Source organism: Chiloscyllium plagiosum, unplaced genomic scaffold (genome assembly GCF_037043375.1).
Source record: "Chiloscyllium plagiosum isolate Xiang-an unplaced genomic scaffold, Cpla_swu_hap1 HiC_scaffold_40, whole genome shotgun sequence".
In the NCBI taxonomy this organism is placed as follows: Eukaryota; Metazoa; Chordata; class Chondrichthyes; order Orectolobiformes; family Hemiscylliidae; genus Chiloscyllium; species Chiloscyllium plagiosum.
In genome coordinates this window covers 6894349-6914504 of record NW_028270178.1, presented here as the reverse complement: position 1 = coordinate 6914504, position 20156 = coordinate 6894349, and the positions used below count along the sequence as shown (strand labels likewise).

The window sequence follows — 20156 nt, the reverse complement described above, 5'->3', positions numbered from 1 at the left end:
TCTGACACACTCTCTCTGTCTCTCTCTCTCTGTCTCTGAACCACACTCTCTCTCTCTGTCTCTGTCTCTGACACACTCTCTCTCTCTGTCTCTCTCTCTCTCTGTCTCTGAACCACACTCTCTCTCTCTCTGTCTCTCTGTCTCTGTCTCTGACACACTCTCTCTCTCTCTCTCTCTCTCTCACTCCCTCTCTCCAGAATTCCCGACGGACAGCTGCCTGTTAATGGCTCCCACATTCTGGTGTGAAACGCCACAGGAACCATCTCCTCTATGTCTCCCCCCATCAGAATCCTTCCTCAGCGGCCCCGCCCTCTCCCCCTCAGCCTGGGCATAGACAACAACAACTTTTTCAGATATTTCACAGCATGTCGCACTGCAATGTCAGAGCGAGGGAGGGCATGCAGCTCCCTTTAAGAGGAAGGTCTGTGCCGGTCTCTTTAAGAATGGAGGACGGAGGACTGTGCTTTTCCCTTTAACAGGGAGTGAGGGAGGCCCATGCAGGTTCTTTTAAGAACAAGGGAGGGAAGATCTTGAAGGTCCCTTTAAGAGGGAGGACAGTGTAAGTCCCTTTAAGAGCGAGGGGCGGGGCTGTACAGGTTCCTTTAAGAGTGAGGGATTGGGGCTGTGCAGGTCCCTTTAAGAGTGAGGGGATTGGGGCTGTGCAGGTCCCTTTAAGAGCGGGTTGGGGCGGTGCACGTCCCTTTAAGAGTGAGGGGTTGGGGCTGTACAGGTCCCTTTAAGAGTGGGTTGGGGCTGTGCATGTCCCTTTAAGAGTGAGGGGTTGGGGCTGTACAGGTCCCTTTAAGAGTGGGTTGGGGCTGTACAGGTCCCTTTAAGAGTGGGTTGGGGCTGTGCAGGTCCCTTTAAGAGTGGGTTGGGGCTGCGCATGTCCCTTTAAGAGTGAGGGGGTGGGGCTGAGCAGGTCACTTTAAGAGGGGGTTGGGGCTGTGCACGTCCCTTTAAGAGTGAGGGGTTGGGGCTGTGCACGTCCCTTTAAGAGTGAGGGGTTGGGGCTGCGCAGGTCCCTTTAAGAGTGAGGGGTTGGGGCTGCGCAGGTCCCTTTAAGAGTGAGGGGTTGGGGCTGTGCAGGTCCCTTTAAGAGTGAGGGGTTGGGGCTGTGCAGGTCCCTTTAAGAGTGAGGGGTTGGGGCTGTGCAGGTCCCTTTAAGAGTGAGGGGTTGGGGCTGCGCACATCCCTTTAAGAGTGAGGGGTTGGGGCTGCGCACGTCCCTTTAAGAGTGAAGGGTTGGGGCTGTGCAGGTCCCTTTAAGAGCTGGTTGGGGCTGCGCAGGTCCCTTTAAGAGTGAGGGGTTAGGGCTGTGCAGGTCCCTTTAAGAGTGGGTTGGGGCTGTGCACGTCCCTTTAAGAGTGAGGGGTTGGGGCTGCGCACGTCCCTTTAAGTTGAGGGGTTAGGGCTGTGCAGGTCCCTTTAAGAGTGGGTTGGGGCTGCGCAGGTCCCTTTAAGAGCGGGTTGGGGCTGTGCAGGTCCCTTTAAGAGCGGGTTGGGGCTGCGCACGTCCCTTTAAGAGCGGGTTGGGGCTGTGCAGGTCCCTTTAAGAGCGGGTTGGGGCTGCGCACGTCCCTTTAAGAGCGGGTTGGGACGGTGAGCCACTTACTCTCTTTCTCGGTGCTGTCAGTCTTGGCTATACTGTCTGTGGAGAGGTGTTTGAACTCGTCGTGTTCCGGAAGTTTCTGGCTCAGCCTCTGGCCCACGTTGCTGACGTGGACGTAAAACCGGTCCCCGGTCACTTTGTGGTCCAGGGCAAGGCTGCTGAGCTTGATCTTCTTCCTGCCGGAGGGAAGGAGTCCCGAGAGTCAGTGCTGACCGCCTCGGTGCGGAGGCTGACCGAACACTTGCCCTGTCTGAGCCGCTTCCCCGTTCACCACGGTCTCAGCCCCGTTTCACTCCTCCTTCCCGACACCGTTTCCAGGTCCACCCGTTTGCTTTCTGAAAGCCCTCGTCCCTTTTAATACCGTCCCCCGAAATCTCAGCGCCTACCTGTGGCCCCAATCCCCTCGCAGTTTCTGATTCTTGTCTCAGAACTCAATCCCCTCGCAGTTTCTGATTCTTGTCTCGGAACTCAACCCCCTCGCAGTTTCTGATTCTTGTCTCGGAACTCAACCCCCTCGCAGTTTCTGATTCTTGTCTCGGAACTCAACCCCCTCGCAGTTTCTGATTCTTGTCTCAGAACTCAACCCCCTCGCAGTTTCTGATTCTTGTCTCAGAACTCAACCCCCTCGCAGTTTCTGATTCTTGTCTCAGAACTCAATCCCCTCGCAGTTTCTGATTCTTGTCTCAGAACCAGTGGAACCATTCTCCATCCTGGTGAGGAATTCGACCGTGTTACGGTCAGTCTTCCCCAAGGGCCCCACGCTGCTAACCGTCCCTTTCTCAAGACTAATGTCGCCTGTTCTGTCATTGGTTCCTCAATGTGTTAATCCAGGCAACCAGCCCTTATACACTTAATGGTCAGGTCCTAGGGAGTGTTGCTGAACAAAGAGTCCTTGGAGTGCAGGTTCACAGCTCCTTGAAAGTGGAGTCGCAGGTAGATAGGATAGTGAAGGCAGCGTTTGGTATGCTTTCCTTTATTGGTCAGAGTATTGAGTACAGGGGTTGGGAGGTCATGTTGCAGCTGTACAGGACATTGGTTGGATTATTGCGTGTAATTCTGGTCTCCTCCCTGTCGAAAGGATGTTGTGAAACTTGAAAGGGCTCAGAAAAGATTTACAAGGATGTTGCCAGGGTTGGAGGGTCTGAGCTACAGGGAGGGGCTGAACAGGCTGGGACTGTTTTCCCTGGAGCGTCGGAGGCTGAGGGGTGACCTTATAGAGGTTTATAAAATCATGGGGGTCATGGATAGGGTAAATAGGCAAAGTCTTTTCCCTGGGGTCGGAGAGTCCAGAACTAGAGGGGCATAGGTTTAGGGTGAGAGGGGAAAGATATAAGAGAGACCTAAGGGACAACCTTTTCACCCAGAGGGTGGTACGTGTATGGAATGAGCTGTCAGAGGATGTGGTGGAGGCTGGTACAATTACAGCATCTAAGAGGCATTTGGATGGGTATATGGATAGGAAGGGTTTGGAGGGACATGGGCCGGGTGCTGGCAGGTGGGACTAGGTTGGGTTGGGATATCTGGAAGGGTTGGGCCGAAGGGTCTGTTTCCGTGCTGGACGTCTGTATGACTCTGTGGGTGTCTGTGATAATGGACATGACGCCAGTAATGTGGTGCCTATCATACTGCTCCTCAGACTGGTGACTGAGACTCTGTCAGTAATTCTGTATTTCACGCTGGTCCTGGTTATAACTGGTTACAGCAGCATTGATACGGTTTATGACTTATGCTGTACATCTCTGTGACTCTATACACGGTCGGAGTGCCTTCTCTCCTGTATTGTTACTAACTTCGATTTACCTGTGCATAAATTAAACCCGTACATAGTTCCAAGTGTTCCCTTATTGCTTGCATCTCTAACCTCACGCCCAATATCAGCAGGGTCGGTATCCAGCCCCCCCCCACCCCATTCCTGATTTATTGCTCTGCGCTGTTTGTGGGCTCAGTCCCTCGTTATTACTTTAACTTCCTTTTAACTTCCATCGCCTTTTCGTTTTTGTCTGTGTTTCGTTTTAACCAAACTGCCGGAGCTGGGTTTAGTCTCGTTGTCTGTGTACCATGCACCCCGTCCCACCCACCCCCTCTGATCGGCACTGACACCCCCCCCCCCAACCCCCCCCTCCCCCCCACCCCCTCCCCACACCCCCACCACGTCCACCCCAGTACCTGTTGGGGGAAAGGGCGTCACTTACACGTAACTGGCCTCCTCAGGGTCTGGGAAGGCCTGTAGGGGCCAGTTGACGTAGCAGTTCAGGAAGACGAGGCAGGCCAGCCCAGCCCACGTGTACATGATGACGATGAACGAGACGCCAAAGTCGTAGATCACCTGCGGGAGGAGAAGGCAGCCTTGATTCTCTGCAACAGCACAGCGGGAAAGGCCCAGGCTGCAATCCGGGCCTAGTCCCAGGTTGACCTAATCTCATACTTTGTGACCTAAGTGAGCACTCTCCCCTACTCCCACCGCCATCTGCAGGGAAAGCTCCAGGCATCACTCCGGGCCTAGTGACCGGTCACCCTAATGTTACACCCTGCTCGTGGTAGTGAGCTTATCTCTAGCCACACAAAACGGGAAAGCTCTAGGCTTCAATCCGGCCTAGTGACCAGTTACCCTAATCTCACACCCTGCTCGTGGTACTGAGCTAATCTCCACCCACACAAAATGGGAAAGCTCCAGGCTTCAATCCGGGCCTAGTGACCGGTTACCCTAATCTCACACCCTGCTCGTGGCAGTGAGCTTATCTCTAGCCACACAAAATGGGAAAGCTCCAGGCTTTAATCCGGCCTAGTGACCGGTTACCCTAATCTCACACCCTGCTCGTGGTACTGAGCTAATCTCCACCCACACAAAATGGGAAAGCTCCAGGCTTCCTCCGGGTGCTCCGGTTTCCTCCCACAGTCCAAAGATGTGCAAGTTAAGGTGGAATGGCCACAGGAAATTGCCCGTAGTGTTCAGGGATGTGTAGGTTAGGTACATTAGTCAGGGGTAAATGTAGGGTAATGAGTCCGGGTAGGATACTCTTCAGAGGGTCAGTGTGGACTTGTTGGGCCCAAGGGCCTGTTTACCCACTGTAGGGATTCTAATTCTAAAGACGGGGGGGGGGAGTGGACAGAGATATGGGGGGAGAGAGAGAGAGAGAAACGAGGAGAAAGACAGGGAGAGCATATAAGGGGAGAGAGAGGCTGTGAGAGAAAGAAAAGAGAGAGAGATGGGAAGAGAGAAACACACAGAGGGAAATAGAAGGAGAGAGGGAGACAGAGAGAGAGAGAAAGTGCGAGAGAGTGACAGAGAGAGAATCCGTAAAAGAGAGCGTGAGACAGAGAGAGTGAGAGAGACTGAGACAGAGAGAGAGAGAGACAGGGAGGGAGAGATTGGGAGAGAGCATGTGCAGTTATGGGGCTTACCTTAATTCCAGGGAAGGTGACAGCAGACGATGCGTATGAGCCAATCATCAGGGACATGATGGTCGATCGCAGGTTGCCGAACATGTTTGGTAACTGCAACAACCAAAAACAAAACCATCCGCGGGTCAGTGGCAGCTTCCCAACATGGCCGACTGTTTCCCACAATGCCCCTTTGTGGTTCCACTCCCACCTCCCCCATCTGCCTCTCATGCTGTGAGGTGGAAGGGGCAGTCTGACCGACAGCAGGGCACAGGAGGAGGCCACCGGGGAGACAGGACCACGAGGGATGCAGGACGTCCAGCCCGATACGGGACACGCCCGGAAGATACCTGAGGATGGTCGGCACAGTGTCTCCCCGACCTGCGCTACACCGACTCCGACTGCGGAAAACCAATATTCCGGTGACATTTCTCATGGTGTGGGGTCACCTTGGGGTGCTCCCGCCCTGTCCCGCCAAGAGGATGTCTTTTCTGGGGGAGAGGCGAAGGCACAAACCCTGAGGCCTAACGCACACAGAAGCCTAGCCAGCTAGGCCCTACCCACAGGGGCTCAGTTTGGCAAACAAACTCTGAAGGGAAACTGTTTAAATATGTTTCTCTTGTTTCCTGGTCTCATTCCAACACTAATTCCGGACACTGCACTTTAGGGAGATGGGGGGAAGGGATCCAAGAGGGTGCGGATACGATCCACGTGGATAATCCCAGGGATGTGGCCCAGGGAGACTGGGATAGACCGGAGAGGTCGGGCCTGGTCGAGACAAGATCATCGAGAGGAGATTCGATCGAGTGGTTCGAGATCGCGAGGTGGGGGGGGGGGGGGAGCTGGAGAGAGTCGAGAGGGAGGATCTGTTCCCATTGATGGGAAGATGGGGACCCAGAGAGACACGGATTGAAGGGGATTGGGGACAGGAGCACCGAGAGACACCAGGAGAAACCTTTTCACTCCGCGAGGGGTTAGGGTCTGGAAGGTGGTGAGAGTGAGGGGGGAGGGAGGGAGGGTCACTCGAGGGGTTAGGGTCTGGAAGGTGGTGAGAGTGAGGGGAGAGGGAGGGAGGGTCACTCGAGGGGTTAGGGTCTGGAAGGTGCTGCCTGAGAGTGAGGGGGGGAGGGAAGGAGGGTCATTCGAGGGGTTAGGGTCTGGAAGGTGCTGCCTGAGAGTGAGGGGGGAGGGAGGGAGGGTCACTCGAGGTGCTGTGTGAGACTGAGGTGGGGGGTGAGGCTCAGATTAATGAGGGAACATATGAACCCATCATCTAAGGTGATACCCTCCTTTGCTCGGAAATTGTCATGTGACCACAAGGCCCACATTCCGCAAACGGGGAGCATCCCTCCTTCAAGAAAAGGCTGAAAGCAGCTTGTAATGCATTCGAGGTGTGGTTCCACCAACACCCACTCGGTGATTACAGACCGTGAAATGAATTTAAAGGACCCGCTGTTCCTGTTCGCCCGCATTTGGGTAATTCCAACCACATGGCTCCCACAAGTTTTAAAAACAGTTTTACTTTCACCATGCCAGAGATGTGTCACAGCCCTGCACAGGCTAACTCTGTCACTGCGCTCACGCACAGTCAGTGCTGAGGGTGGGCCGCACTGTCGGAGGGTCAGTGCTGAGGGAGGGCCGCACTGTCGGAGGGTCAGTGCTGAGGGAGGGCCGCACTGTCGGAGGGTCAGTACTGAGGGGGGGCCGCACTGTCGGTGGGTCAGTACTGAGGGAGTGCCGCACTGTCGGAGGGTCAGTGCTGAGGGAGGGCCGCACCTCTCAACCTTGTTCTCTGGAACGGAAACAGCCTCAAATCCCTCAGCCTTTCCTTCCTACCATGGCAGCATCCTGGTAAATCTCCTCTCGGCCCTTTCCAAAGCTTCCACATCCTTCCTACAATGCGGTGACCAGAACTGTACGCAATACTCCAAGTGCGGCCGCACCAGAGTTTTGTACAGCTGTAGCATAACCTCGTGGTTCCGAAACTCAATGACTGAGTCATTCACAGACTTGGTCCTTTCACTCTCCTCACTCAAGTCATTAATATATTTCATAAATAATTGTAGCCCCCAACACTTATCTTTGTGACGTACCCCTAGTTACAGACGGTCACCCTGAAATTGCCTCTCTTTATCCCATCTCTCCTTGTCTCCCGTGACCAAGTCAATCTTTTTCCACGTTAATTGTCCACCCCAAAACCATGGCCCTGTGTCTTAAGGTTGCCTCACGTGTCGTATCTCACCTAACCCTTTCAGCTCTCGCAAATATCTGACGTTCATTGCTTCCCTTTACCTATCCTGCCTATTACCTCCTGAGATCGGCTTGCCAGGCATGATTTCCACTTCCTGACTCTCACGTGATCCGATTGGGCATTTCGGAGCGTTCTGCGGACCAGGGGACGGGTGTGGGGGGAGAGGGGAGGGGAGGGTAGCGCAGGGTCAGTAAATGGCAGAGGTCAGTTCAGTGTGGAGGCGAAAGTGAGGGCATTGATCCGAAATGAACAGCAGCTGCTCCAGCAACTCGCAGCCTGGCATTATGCCCAGTGGGCAGTGTGCCACCTGATCAGGCTAGTACGGTCTGACTCTGACCAGCTCTGTGCCCCAGGCACCATCCAGTACACTGTGGGCAGCTGTGTGTGTGTATTTGAGAGAGAGTGTGTGTCTGTGAAAGAGAGAGAGTGTGTGTGTGTATATATATCTGTGTTACGTCTGTGCATGTGAGAAAGTGTGGGTATGTGTGTCTGTGTATATGAAAGTGTGCGTGTTTGTGTCTGTGTGCATATGTACGTGTGTGTGTCTGAGTCTGTTTGTGCGTCTGTGTGTTTGAGAGAGAGTGTGTGTCTGTGAGAGAGAGAGTATGTGAGTGTGTGTGAGAGAGAGAGAGAGTATGTGAGTGTGTGAGAGAGAGTGTGTCTGTGAGAGAGAGTATGTGAATGTGTGTGAGAGAGTGTGTGTCTGTGAGAGTGTGAGTGTGTGTGAGAGAGTGTGTGTCTGTGAGAGAGAGAGTATGTGAGTGTGTGAGAGAGAGTGTGTCCGTGAGAGAGAGAGTATGTGAATGTGTGTGAGAGAGTGTGTGTCTGTGAGAGAGAGAGTATGTGAGTGTGTGAGAGAGAGTGTGTCTGTGAGAGAGAGTATGTGAATGTGTGTGAGAGAGTGTGTGTCCGTGAGAGAGAGAGTATGTGAATGTGTGTGAGAGAGTGTGTGTCCGTGAGAGAGAGAGTATGTGAATGTGTGTGAGAGAGTGTGTGTCCGTGAGAGAGAGAGTATGTGAGTGTGTGTGTGAGAGAGTGTGTGTGTATCTGTGTTATGTCTGTGCATGTGAGAAAGTGTGGGTACGTGTGTCTGTGTGCGTATGTACGTGTGTGTGTGTGTATGAGAGACAGACAGAGAGGGAGGCAGGGAGAGGGAGATAGAAGATGTGAGAGTGTGCGCGTGTCTGTCAGCTGCTCTGTATCATTCACTCCCACTTCACCAAGGTCAGCACAGTGGAAGCCAAACACGCTACTGTACACCTCTCACACCCTCACTGCACCACCCACTCTCACTCTCACCCTTTGTCTCTCACTCACTCTCTCTCACCCCTCTAGCCCCCACCGCCCCTTATGTCTCCCTAACATTCAAGTCTTCCTATGTGTGTGTGTGTCTCTCTCTCTCTCTCTCTCTCTGATTCACACCCCCCCCCACTCCCCGCCGCCACCAAACGTATTTTCTGTGGCTCAGCTGAAGATCTTGTGCGACCTGTTTATTTCTGGTGCATGCAGTTGGTTCCGGAAGGTTCTTGCCTGAGCCCTGCCTTATGCGTTAACTGTCCTTGCTCTGTCCCTGCTGTTGGAAGGCAAGCTGTCAGAGCTGCACTTGGGCCTAGCCAGGTGAAAAAGCCTTGATTTTCCTCAGAATCCCGGAGTTCCCTCATTCAGGGCTTTGTGGATACACCCACAGCACATGGACTGCAGCTGTTTAAGATGGCAGCTCACCCGCCCACCTTCTCAAGGGGGGACGACGAGGGACGGGTAAAGAATTTGCACATTCTTCCCGTGTCTGCGTGGGTTTCCTCTGGGTGCTCCGGTTTCCTCCCACAATCGAAAGATGTGCAGGTTAGGGTGGATTGGCCATGCTTAACTACACCATAGTGTTCAGGGACGTGTTGGTTAGGGTGGATTGGCCATGCTAAATTACCCATAGTGTTCAGGGATGTGTAGGTTAGGGTGGATTGGCCATGCTAAATTGTCCCATAGTGTTCAGGGATGTGTAGGTTAGGGTGGATTGGCCGTGCTAAACTACCCCATAGTGTTCAGGGATGTGTACGTTAGGGTGGATTGGCCGTGCTAAATTGTCCCATAGTGTTCAGGGATGTGCAGGTTAGGGTGGATTGGCCGTGCTAAATTGTCCCACAGTGTTCAGGGATGTGCAGGTTAGGGTTGATTGGCCGTGCTAAATTGTCCCATAGTGTTCAGGGATGTGTAGGTTAGGGTGGATTGGCCGTGCTAAACTACCCCATAGTGTTCAGGGATGTGCAGGTTAGGGTGGATTGGCCGTGCTAAATTGTCCCATAGTGTTCAGGGATGTGTAGGTTAGGGTGGATTGGCCGTGCTAAATTGTCCCACAGTGTTCAGGGATGTGCAGGTGAGGGTGGATTGGCCGTGCTAAATTACCCCATAGTGTTCAGGGATGTGTAGGTTAGGGTGGATTGGCCGTGCTAAATTACCCCATAGTGTTCAGGGATGTGTAGGTTAGGGTGGATTGGCTGTGCTAAATTGTCCCATAGTGTTCAGGAATGTGTTGGTTAGGGTGGATTGGCCGTGCTAAATTGTCCCATAGTGTTCAGGGATGTGTAGGTTAGGGTGGATTGACCGTGCTAAATTGTCCCATAGTGTTCAGGGATGTGTAGGTTAGGGTGGATTGGCCGTGCTAAATTGTCCCATAGTGTTCAGGGATGTGTAGGTTAGGGTGGAATGGCCGTGCTAAATTGTCCCATAGTGTTCAGGGATGTGTAGGTTAGGGTGGATTGGCCGTGCTAAATTGTCCCATAGTGTTCAGGGATGTGTAGGTTAGGGTGGATTGACCGTGCTAAATTGTCCCATAGTGTTCAGGGATGTGTAGGTTAGGGTGGATTGGCCGTGCTAAATTGTCCCATAGTGTTCAGGGATGTGTAGGTTAGGGTGGAATGGCCGTGCTAAATTGTCCCATAGTGTTCAGGGATGTGTAGGTTAGGGTGGAATGGCCGTGTTAAATTGTCCCATAGTGTTCAGGGATGTGTAGGTTAGGGTGGATTGGCCGTGCTAAATTGTCCCATAGTGTTCAGGGATGTGTAGGTTAGGGTGGATAGGCCGTGCTAAATTGTCCCATAGTGTTCAGGGATGTGTAGGTTAGGGTGGATTGGCCGTGCTAAATTGTCCCATAGTGTTCAGGGATGTGTAGGTTAGGGTGGATTGGCCGTGCTAAATTGTCCCATAGTGTTAGGTGCATTCGTCAGACGGTCTGGGTGGGTTAGTCTTCAGAGGGTCGGTGTGGTCTGGTTGGGCCGAAGGGCCTGTTTCCACGCTGTGTCGGGAGTTGAACCTAATCGAAGACTGCCCTGGGAGCCGAGGCCAGAGCCAGGCCATGTTCACTGGGTGGTGGGCTGACCAGTTTGCGCCTTGATGGCTTGTGGGGGGGGGGGGTGGGGGGGGAGGGCGTCAGGAGGTGAGTTCCCCACCACAGGATTCCCAGCCTCCGACCTTCGGGTTGGAGATATCTGGTCAGCACGGGTGGGGTTGGACCGAAGGGTCCGTCCCCGTGCTGTGCGTCTCTCTCTGACTGGGCTCTGTGTTGGTGTGTCGAATCCTGTCGCGTTTCAGGGACGTGACGAACCACTGCCCCAAAGATTGTGTGTATCGCCAGTGAGGAACGCTTCCAGCTCCACGTTACTAAAGTACATTGTGTTGACATTAGGCAAACATTAACTTTGGACGGTAAGAGTGAATAAATATGCGAATAACAATTGAGTAAATGCTTGTTAATTCTGGACAAACACAGTTTGGGAGAGCACTGGGAACTATGTGAGTTCTGGACGCACAGTGAGCTGTCTTGACCGCCTCCTGAACACGGGTCATTGGAGAGCTGACCCTCCGTTATAACCTGGGCAGGGAGCACCAAACAGGGAACTTCCCACTGGGAACACGCTCCCTGTTCCCGTCTTTAACCAGGACAGAGAAGATGGAAGTGAAGCTTCTGTCTAACACGAGTGGGAGAGGGGGGGGGTCACTATGTTGTGAGTGAGGGGGAGGAGGAGAGGGTGGAGCGAAGGAGGGGCTGAGTCAGGGGTGGAGGGGAGGGGGAGAGAGACCCAGGGTGGGGAAAGGGGGTGGGGGGGAAATGAGTGAGATGGAGGGAGGGACGGTCTGAGTGAGGGAGAGACAGAGAGAGAGCAGGGAGAGAGATCCAGGGTAGGGGGAGGGGGGGGGGGGGGATGATGGTGGGGGAGTGTCTGAGTGAGAGAGAGAGAGGAGGGAGAGAGATCCAGGGTAGGGGGAGGGGGGGGGATGATGGTGGGGGAGTGTCTGAGTGACGGGAGAGATCCAGGGTAGGGGGAGGGTGGGGGGATGATGATGGGGGAGTGTCTGAGTGAGGGGGAGAGGGGGATGATGGTGGGGGAGTGTCTGAGTGAGGGGGAGAGATCCAGGGTAGGGGGAGAGGGGGATGATGGTGGGGGAGTATCTGAGTGAGGGGGAGAGATCCAGGGTAGGGGGAGGGGGAGGATGATGGTGGGGGAGTATCTGAGTGAGGGGGAGAGATCCAGGGTAGGGGGAGGGGGGGGATGATGGTGGGGGAGTGTCAGAGTGAGGGGGAGAGATCCCGGTAGGGGGAGGGGAGTCAATGGTGGGGGATGTCTGAGTGAGGGGGAGAGATCCAGGGTAGGGGGAGGGGGGGGGGATGATGGTGGGGGAGTGTCTGAGTGAGAGGAGAGATCCAGGGGAGGGGGGGGGGATGATGGTGGGGGAGTGTCTGAGTGAGGGGGAGAGATCCAGGGGAGGGGGAGGGTGGGGGGATGATGGTGGGGAGTGTCTGAGTGATGGGGAGAGGGGGGGATGATGGTGGGAGAGTGTCTGAGTGAGGGGGAGAGATCCAGGGGAGGGGGAGGGTGGGGGGATGATGGTGGGGAGTGTCTGAGTGAGGGGGAGAGATCCAGGGTAGGGGGAGGGGGGGGGGGGGGGATGATGGTGGGGAGTGTCCGAGTGAGGGAGAGAGATCCAGGGTAGGGGAGGGGGGGGGATGATGGTGGGGGAGTGTCTGAGTGAGGGGGAGAGATCCAGGGTAGGGGGAGGGGGATGATGATGGGGGAGAGAGGGTGCGAGAAATCAAGGGTGGGGTAGGGTGAGAGAGACTGAGGGTGTGGGGAGTAGGGGGAGGAGGAGGGAGGTGGAGGGAGGGAGGGTCTGAGTGAGGGGGATGGGTGGGGGAGGGGGGGAGAGAGAGAAAGAGAAAGACCCAGAGTGGGGATTGGGGAGGACAATGGGGGAGGGAAGGATGGAGGGGGCGAGTGAGGGGAAGGTGGAACGGAATGTGTTCAGTGGAAATCGGGCAGCGGGGGAATCCCAGTCCCTGTGCCATGTGTACCTGACCCTGACAGCGTGCCAGTCCCTGTGCACTGTGTACCTGACCCTGGGTGTGTGCCAGTCTCTGTGCACTGTGTACCTGACCCTGAGAGTGTGCCAGTCCCTGTGCTGTGTGTACCTGACCCTGAGAGTGTGCCAGTCCCTGTGCACTGTGTACCTGACCCTGACAGCGTGCCAGTCCCTGTGCACTGTGTACCTGACCCTGAGAGTGTGCCAGTCCCTGTGCTGTGTGTACCTGACCCTGAGAGTGTGCCAGTCCCTGTGCACTGTGTACCTGACCCTGAGAGTGTGCCAGTCCCTGTGCACTGTGTACCTGACCCTGAGAGTGTGCCAGTCCCTGTGCTGTGTGTACCTGACCCTGAGAGTGTGCCAGTCCCTGTGCACTGTGTACCTGACCCTGAGAGTGTGCCAGTCCCTGTGCACTGTGTACCTGACCCTGAGAGTGTGCCAGTCCCTGTGCACTGTGTACCTGACCCTGAGAGTGTACCAGTCCCTGTGCTGTGTGTACCTGACCCTGAGAGTGTGCCAGTCCCTGTGCTGTGTGTACCTGACACAGAGAGTGTACCAGTCCCTGTGCACTGTGTACCTGACCCTGAGAGTGTGCCAGTCCCTGTGCTGTGTGTACCTGACCCTGAGAGTGTGCCAGTCCCTGTGCACTGTGTACCTGACCCTGAGAGTGTGCCAGTCTCTGTGCACTGTGTACCTGACCCTGAGAGTGTGCCAGTCCCTGTGCACTGTGTACCTGACCCTGAGAATGTGCCAGTCCCTGTGCACTGTGTACCTGTCCCTGAGAGTGTGCCAGTCCCTGTGCCGTGTGTACCTGACCCTGAGAGTGTGCCAGTCCCTGTGCACTGTGTACCTGACCCTGAGAATGTGCCAGTCTCTGTGCACTGTGTACCTGACCCTGAGAGTGTGCCAGTCCCTGTGCACTGTGTACCTGACCCTGAGAGTGTGCCAGTCTCTGTGCACTGTGTACCTGACCCTGAGAGTGTGCCAGTCCCTGTGCCATGTGTACCTGACCCTGAGAGTGTGCCAGTCCCTGTGCACTGTGTACCTGACCCTGAGAGTGTGCCAGTCCCTGTGTCGTGTGTACCTGACCCTGAGAGTGTGCCAGTCCCTGTGCACTGTGTACCTGACCCTGAGAGTGTGCCAGTCTCTGTGCACTGTGTACCTGACCCTGAGAGTGTGCCAGTCCCTGTGCCATGTGTACCTGACCCTGAGAGTGTACCAGTCCCTGTGCACTGTGTACCTGACCCTGAGAGTGTGCCAGTCCCTGTGCTGTGTGTACCTGACCCTGAGAGTGTGCCAGTCCCTGTGCACTGTGTACCTGACCCTGAGAGTGTGCCAGTCCCTGTGCACTGTGTACCTGACCCTGAGAGTGTGCCAGTCCCTGTGCCATGTGTACCTGACCCTGAGAGTGTGCCAGTCCCTGTGCCGTGTGTACCTGACCCTGAGAGTGTGCCAGTCTCTGTGCACTGTGTACCTGACCCTGAGAGTGTGCCAGTCCCTGTGCCATGTGTACCTGACCCTGAGAGTGTGCCAGTCCCTGTGCCGTGTGTACCTGACCCTGAGAGTGTGCCAGTCCCTGTGCACTGTGTACCTGACCCTGAGAGTGTGCCAGTCTCTGTGCACTGTGTACCTGACCCTGAGAGTGTGCCAGTCCCTGTGCCATGTGTACCTGACCCTGAGAGTGTGCCAGTCCCTGTGCCGTGTGTACCTGACCCTGAGAGTGTGCCAGTCCCTGTGCTGTGTGTACCTGACCCTGAGAGTGTGCCAGTCCCTGTGCACTGTGTACCTGACCCCGAGAGTGTGCCAGTCCCTGTGCACTGTGTACCTGACCCTGAGAGTGTACCAGTCCCTGTGCTGTGTGTACATGACCCCGAGAGTGTGCCAGTCCCTGTGCACTGTGTACCTGACCCTGAGAATGTACCAGTCCCTGTGCACTGTGTACCTGACCCTGAGAGTGTGCCAGTCCCTGTGCACTGTGTACCTGACCCTGAGAATGTACCAGTCCCTGTGCACTGTGTACCTGTCCCTGAGAGTGTGCCAGTCCCTGTGCACTGTGTACCTGACCCTGAGAATGTACCAGTCCCTGTGCACTGTGTACCTGTCCCTGAGAGTGTGCCAGTCCCTGTGCACTGTGTACCTGACCCTGAGAGTGTGCCAGTCCCTGTGCCATGTGTACCTGACCCTGAGAGTGTGCCAGTCCCTGTGCACTGTGTACCTGACCCTGAGAGTGTGCCAGTCCCTGTGCCATGTGTACCTGACCCTGAGAGTGTGCCAGTCTCTGTGCACTGTGTACCTGACCCTGAGAGTGTGCCAGTCCCTGTGCACTGTGTACCTGACCCTGAGAGTGTGCCAGTCCCTGTGCCGTGTGTACCTGACCCTGAGAGTGTGCCAGTCCCTGTGTCGTGTGTACCTGTCCCTGAGAGTGTGCCAGTCCCTGTGCCGTGTGTACCTGACCCTGAGAGTGTGCCAGTCCCTGTGCACTGTGTACCTGACCCTGAGAGTGTGCCAGTCCCTGTGCACTGTGTACCTGACCCTGAGAGTGTGCCAGTCCCTGTGCCGTGTGTACCTGACCCTGAGAGTGTGCCAGTCCCTGTGTCGTGTGTACCTGTCCCTGAGAGTGTGCCAGTCCCTGTGTCGTGTGTACCTGTCCCTGAGAGTGTGCCAGTCCCTGTGCTGTGTGTACCTGACCCTGAGAGTGTGCCAGTCCCTGTGCACTGTGTACCTGACCCTGAGAGTGTGCCAGTCCCTGTGCACTGTGTACCTGACCCTGAGAGTGTGCCAGTCCCTGTGCTGTGTGTACCTGACCCTGAGAGTGTGCCAGTCCCTGTGCACTGTGTACCTGACCCTGAGAGTGTACCAGTCCCTGTGCACTGTGTACCTGACCCTGAGAGTGTGCCAGTCCCTGTGCACTGTGTACCTGACCCTGAGAGTGTACCAGTCCCTGTGCTGTGTGTACCTGACCCTGAGAATGTGCCAGTCCCTGTGCTGTGTGTACCTGACCCTGAGAGTGTACCAGTCCCTGTGCACTGTGTACCTGACCCTGAGAGTGTACCAGTCCCTGTGCACTGTGTACCTGACCCTGAGAGTGTGCCAGTCCCTGTGCACTGTGTACCTGACCCTGAGAGTGTGCCAGTCCCTGTGCCGTGTGTACCTGACCCTGAGAGTGTGCCAGTCCCTGTGCCGTGTGTACCTGACCCTGAGAATGTGCCAGTCCCTGTGCTGTGTGTACGTGACCCTGAGAGTGTGCCAGTCCCTGTGCACTGTGTACCTGACCCTGAGAGTGTACCAGTCCCTGTGCACTGTGTACCTGACCCTGAGAGTGTGCCAGTCCCTGTGCACTGTGTACCTGACCCTGAGAGTGTACCAGTCCCTGTGCTGTGTGTACCTGACCCTGAGAATGTGCCAGTCCCTGTGCTGTGTGTACCTGACCCTGAGAGTGTACCAGTCCCTGTGCACTGTGTACCTGACCCTGAGAGTGTACCAGTCCCTGTGCACTGTGTACCTGACCCTGAGAGTGTGCCAGTCCCTGTGCACTGTGTACCTGACCCTGAGAGTGTGCCAGTCCCTGTGCTGTGTGTACCTGACCCTGAGAGTGTGCCAGTCCCTGTGCACTGTGTACCTGACCCTGAGAGTGTGCCAGTCCCTGTGCACTGTGTACCTGACCCTGAGAGTGTGCCAGTCCCTGTGCACTGTGTACCTGACCCTGAGAGTGTGCCAGTCCCTGTGCACTGTGTACCTGACCCTGAGAGTGTGCCAGTCCCTGTGCCGTGTGTACCTGACCCTGAGAGTGTGCCAGTCCCTGTGCACTGTGTACCTGACCCTGAGAGTGTACCAGTCTCTGTGCACTGTGTACCTGACCCTGAGAGTGTGCCAGTCCCTGTGCCGTGTGTACCTGACCCTGAGAGTGTGCCAGTCCCTGTGCACTGTGTACCTGACCCTGAGAGTGTACCAGTCCCTGTGCACTGTGTACCTGACCCTGAGAGTGTGCCTGTCCCTGTGCACTGTGTACCTGACCCTGAGAGTGTGCCAGTCCCTGTGCCGTGTGTACCTGACACAGAGAGTGTGCCAGTCCCTGTGCACTGTGTACCTGACCCTGAGAGTGTACCAGTCCCTGTGCACTGTGTACCTGACCCTGAGAGTGTGCCTGTCCCTGTGCACTGTGTACCTGACCCTGAGAGTGTGCCAGTCCCTGTGCTGTGTGTACCTGACCCTGAGAGTGTGCCAGTCCCTGTGCACTGTGTACCTGACCCTGGGTGTGTGCCAGTCCCTGTGCCGTGTGTACCTGACCCTGAGAGTGTGCCAGTCCCTGTGCCGTGTGTACCTGACCCTGAGAATGTACCAGTCCCTGTGCACTGTGTACCTGACCCTGAGAGTGTGCTAGTCCCTGTGCACTGTGTACCTGACCCTGAGAGTGTGCCAGTCCCTGTGCCGTGTGTACCTGACCCTGAGAGTGTGCTAGTCCCTGTGCCGTGTGTACCTGACCCTGAGAGTGTGCCAGTCTCTGTGCACTGTGTACCTGACCCTGAGAGTGTGCCAGTCCCTGTGCCGTGTGTACCTGACCCTGAGAGTGTGCCAGTCCCTGTGCACTGTGTACCTGACCCTGAGAGTGTGCCAGTCCCTGTGCACTGTGTACCTGACCCTGAGAGTGTGCCAGTCCCTGTGCACTGTGTACCTGACCCTGAGAGTGTGCCAGTCCCTGTGCCGTGTGTACCTGACCCTGAGAGTGTGCCAGTCCCTGTGCACTGTGTACCTGACCCTGAGAGTGTGCCAGTCCCTGTGCACTGTGTACCTGACCCTGAGAGTGTGCCAGTCCCTGTGCCGTGTGTACCTGACCCTGAGAGTGTGCCAGTCCCTGTGCCGTGTGTACCTGACCCTGAGAGTGTGCTAGTCCCTGTGCCGTGTGTACCTGACCCTGAGAGTGTGCCAGTCCCTGTGCCGTGTGTACCTGACCCTGAGAGTGTGCCAGTCCCTGTGCACTGTGTACCTGACCCTGAGAGTGTGCCAGTCCCTGTGCTGTGTGTACCTGACCCTGAGAGTGTGCCAGTCCCTGTGCACTGTGTACCTGACCCTGAGAGTGTGCCAGTCCCTGTGCACTGTGTACCTGACCCTGAGAGTGTGCCAGTCCCTGTGCTGTGTGTACCTGACCCTGAGAGTGTGCCAGTCCCTGTGCACTGTGTACCTGACCCTGAGAGTGTACCAGTCCCTGTGCACTGTGTACCTGACCCTGAGAATGTACCAGTCCCTGTGCTGTGTGTACCTGACCCTGGGTGTGTGCCAGTCCCTGTGCACTGTGTACCTGACCCTGAGAGTGTGCCAGTCCCTGTGCTGTGTGTACCTGACCCTGAGAGTGTGCCAGTCCCTGTGCACTGTGTACCTGACCCTGAGAGTGTGCCAGTCCCTGTGCCGTGTGTACCTGACCCTGAGAGTGTGCCAGTCCCTGTGCACTGTGTACCTGACCCTGAAAGTGTGCCAGTCCCTGTGCACTGTGTACCTGACCCTGAGAGTGTGCCAGTCCCTGTGCACTGTGTACCTGACCCTGAGAGTGTGCCAGTCCCTGTGCTGTGTGTACCTGACCCTGAGAGTGTACCAGTCCCTGTGCACTGTGTACCTGACCCTGAGAGTGTGCCAGTCTCTGCGCACTGTGTACCTGACCCTGAGAGTGTACCAGTCTCTGTGCACTGTGTACCTGACCCTGAGAGTGTACCAGTCTCTGTGCACTGTGTACCTGACCCTGAGAGTGTGCCAGTCCCTGTACTGTGTGTACCTGACCCTGAGAGTGTGCCAGTCCCTGTGCTGTGTGTACCTGACCCTGAGAGTGTGCCAGTCCCTGTGCTGTGTGTACCTGACCCTGAGAGTGTGCCAGTCCCTGTGCCGTGTGTACCTGACCCTGAGAGTGTGCCAGTCTGTGTGCACTGTGTACCTGACCCTGAGAGTGTGCCAGTCTGTGTGCTGTGTGTACCTGACCCTGAGAGTGTGCCAGTCTGTGTGCACTGTGTACCTGACCCTGAGAGTGTGCCAGTCCCTGTGCACTGTGTACCTGACCCTGAGAGTGTGCCAGTCTGTGTGCACTGTGTACCTGACCCTGAGAGTGTGCCAGTCTGTGTGCACTGTGTACCTGACCCTGAGAGTGTGCCAGTCCCTGTGCACTGTGTACCTGACACAGAGTGTACCAGTCACTGTGCACTGTGTACCTGACCCTGAGAGTGTGCCAGTCCCTGTGCCGTGTGTACCTGACCCTGAGAGTGTGCCAGTCCCTGTGCTGTGTGTACCTGACCCTGAAAGTGTGCCAGTCCCTGTGCACTGTGTACCTGACCCTGAGAGTGTGCCAGTCCCTGTGCCGTGTGTATCTGACCCTGAGAGTGTGCCAGTCCCTGTGCACTGTGTACCTGACCCAGAAAGTGTACCAGTCCCTGTGCCGTGTGTACCTGACCCTGAGAGTGTACCAGTCCCTGTGCTGTGTGTACCTGACCCTGAGAGTGTGCCAGTCCCTGTGCTGTGTGTACCTGACCCTGAAAGTGTGCCAGTCCCTGTGCACTGTGTACCTGACCCTGAGAGTGTGCCAGTCCCTGTGCACTGTGTACCTGACCCAGAAAGTGTACCAGTCCCTGTGCCGTGTGTACCTGACCCTGAGAGTGTACCAGTCCCTGTGCTGTGTGTACCTGACCCTGAGAGTGTGCCAGTCCCTGTGCACTGTGTACCTGACCCTGAGAGTGTGCCAGTCCCTGTGCACTGTGTACCTGACCCTGAGAGTGTGCCAGTCCCTGTGCTGTGTGTACCTGACCCTGAGAGTGTGCCAGTCCCTGTGCACTGTGTACCTGACCCTGAGAGTGTGCCAGTCCCTGTGCACTGTGTACCTGACCCTGAGAGTGTGCCAGTCCCTGTGCACTGTGTACCTGACCCTGAGAGTGTACCAGTCCCTGTGCCATGTGTACCTGACCCTGAGAGTGTGCCAGTCCCTGTGCTGTGTGTACCTGTCCCTGAGAGTGTGCCAGTCCCTGTGCACTGTGTACCTGACCCTGAGAGTGTGCCAGTCCCTGTGCACTGTGTACCTGACCCTGAGAGTGTACCAGTCCCTGTGCCATGTGTACCTGACCCTGAGAGTGTGCCAGTCCCTGTGCACTGTGTACCTGACCCTGAGAGTGTACCAGTCTCTGTGCTGTGTGTACCTGACACAGAGTGTGCCAGTCCCTGTGCACTGTGTACCTGACCCTGAGAGTGTACCAGTCTCTGTGCTGTGTGTACCTGACACAGAGTGTGCCAGTCCCTGTGCCGTGTGTACCTGACCCTGAGAGTGTGCCAGTCCCTGTGCTGTGTGTACCTGACACAGAGTGTGCCAGTCCCTGTGCCGTGTGTACCTGACACAGAGTGTACCAGTCCCTGTGCCGTGTGTACCTGACCCTGAGAGTGTGCCAGTCCCTGTGCACTGTGTACCTGTCCCTGAGAGTGTGCCAGTCTCTGTGCACTGTGTACCTGACCCTGAGAGTGTACCAGTCCCTGTGCACTGTGTACCTGACCCTGAGAGTGTGCCAGTCTCTGTGCACTGTGTACCTGACCCTGAGA

The 20156-nt window shown here is 56.0% G+C and overlaps 1 protein-coding gene across 2 annotated transcripts in view; it reads right to left on the bottom strand.

Annotated features, from left to right (window-relative positions):
- Positions 1 to 20156, bottom strand: part of slc43a1b (solute carrier family 43 member 1b) — a 131351-nt gene that overhangs the window by 45242 nt on the left and 65953 nt on the right. For both annotated transcript variants that reach the window (XM_087981746.1, XM_087981745.1), the window contains exons 6-8: positions 5015 to 5107; positions 3805 to 3938; positions 1616 to 1788 (exon numbers count right to left, since the gene is read on the bottom strand). In XM_087981746.1, the coding sequence (XP_087837872.1) occupies positions 1616 to 1788; positions 3805 to 3938; positions 5015 to 5107 (400 nt within the window). The remainder of the gene's footprint in view (positions 1 to 1615; positions 1789 to 3804; positions 3939 to 5014; positions 5108 to 20156) is intronic.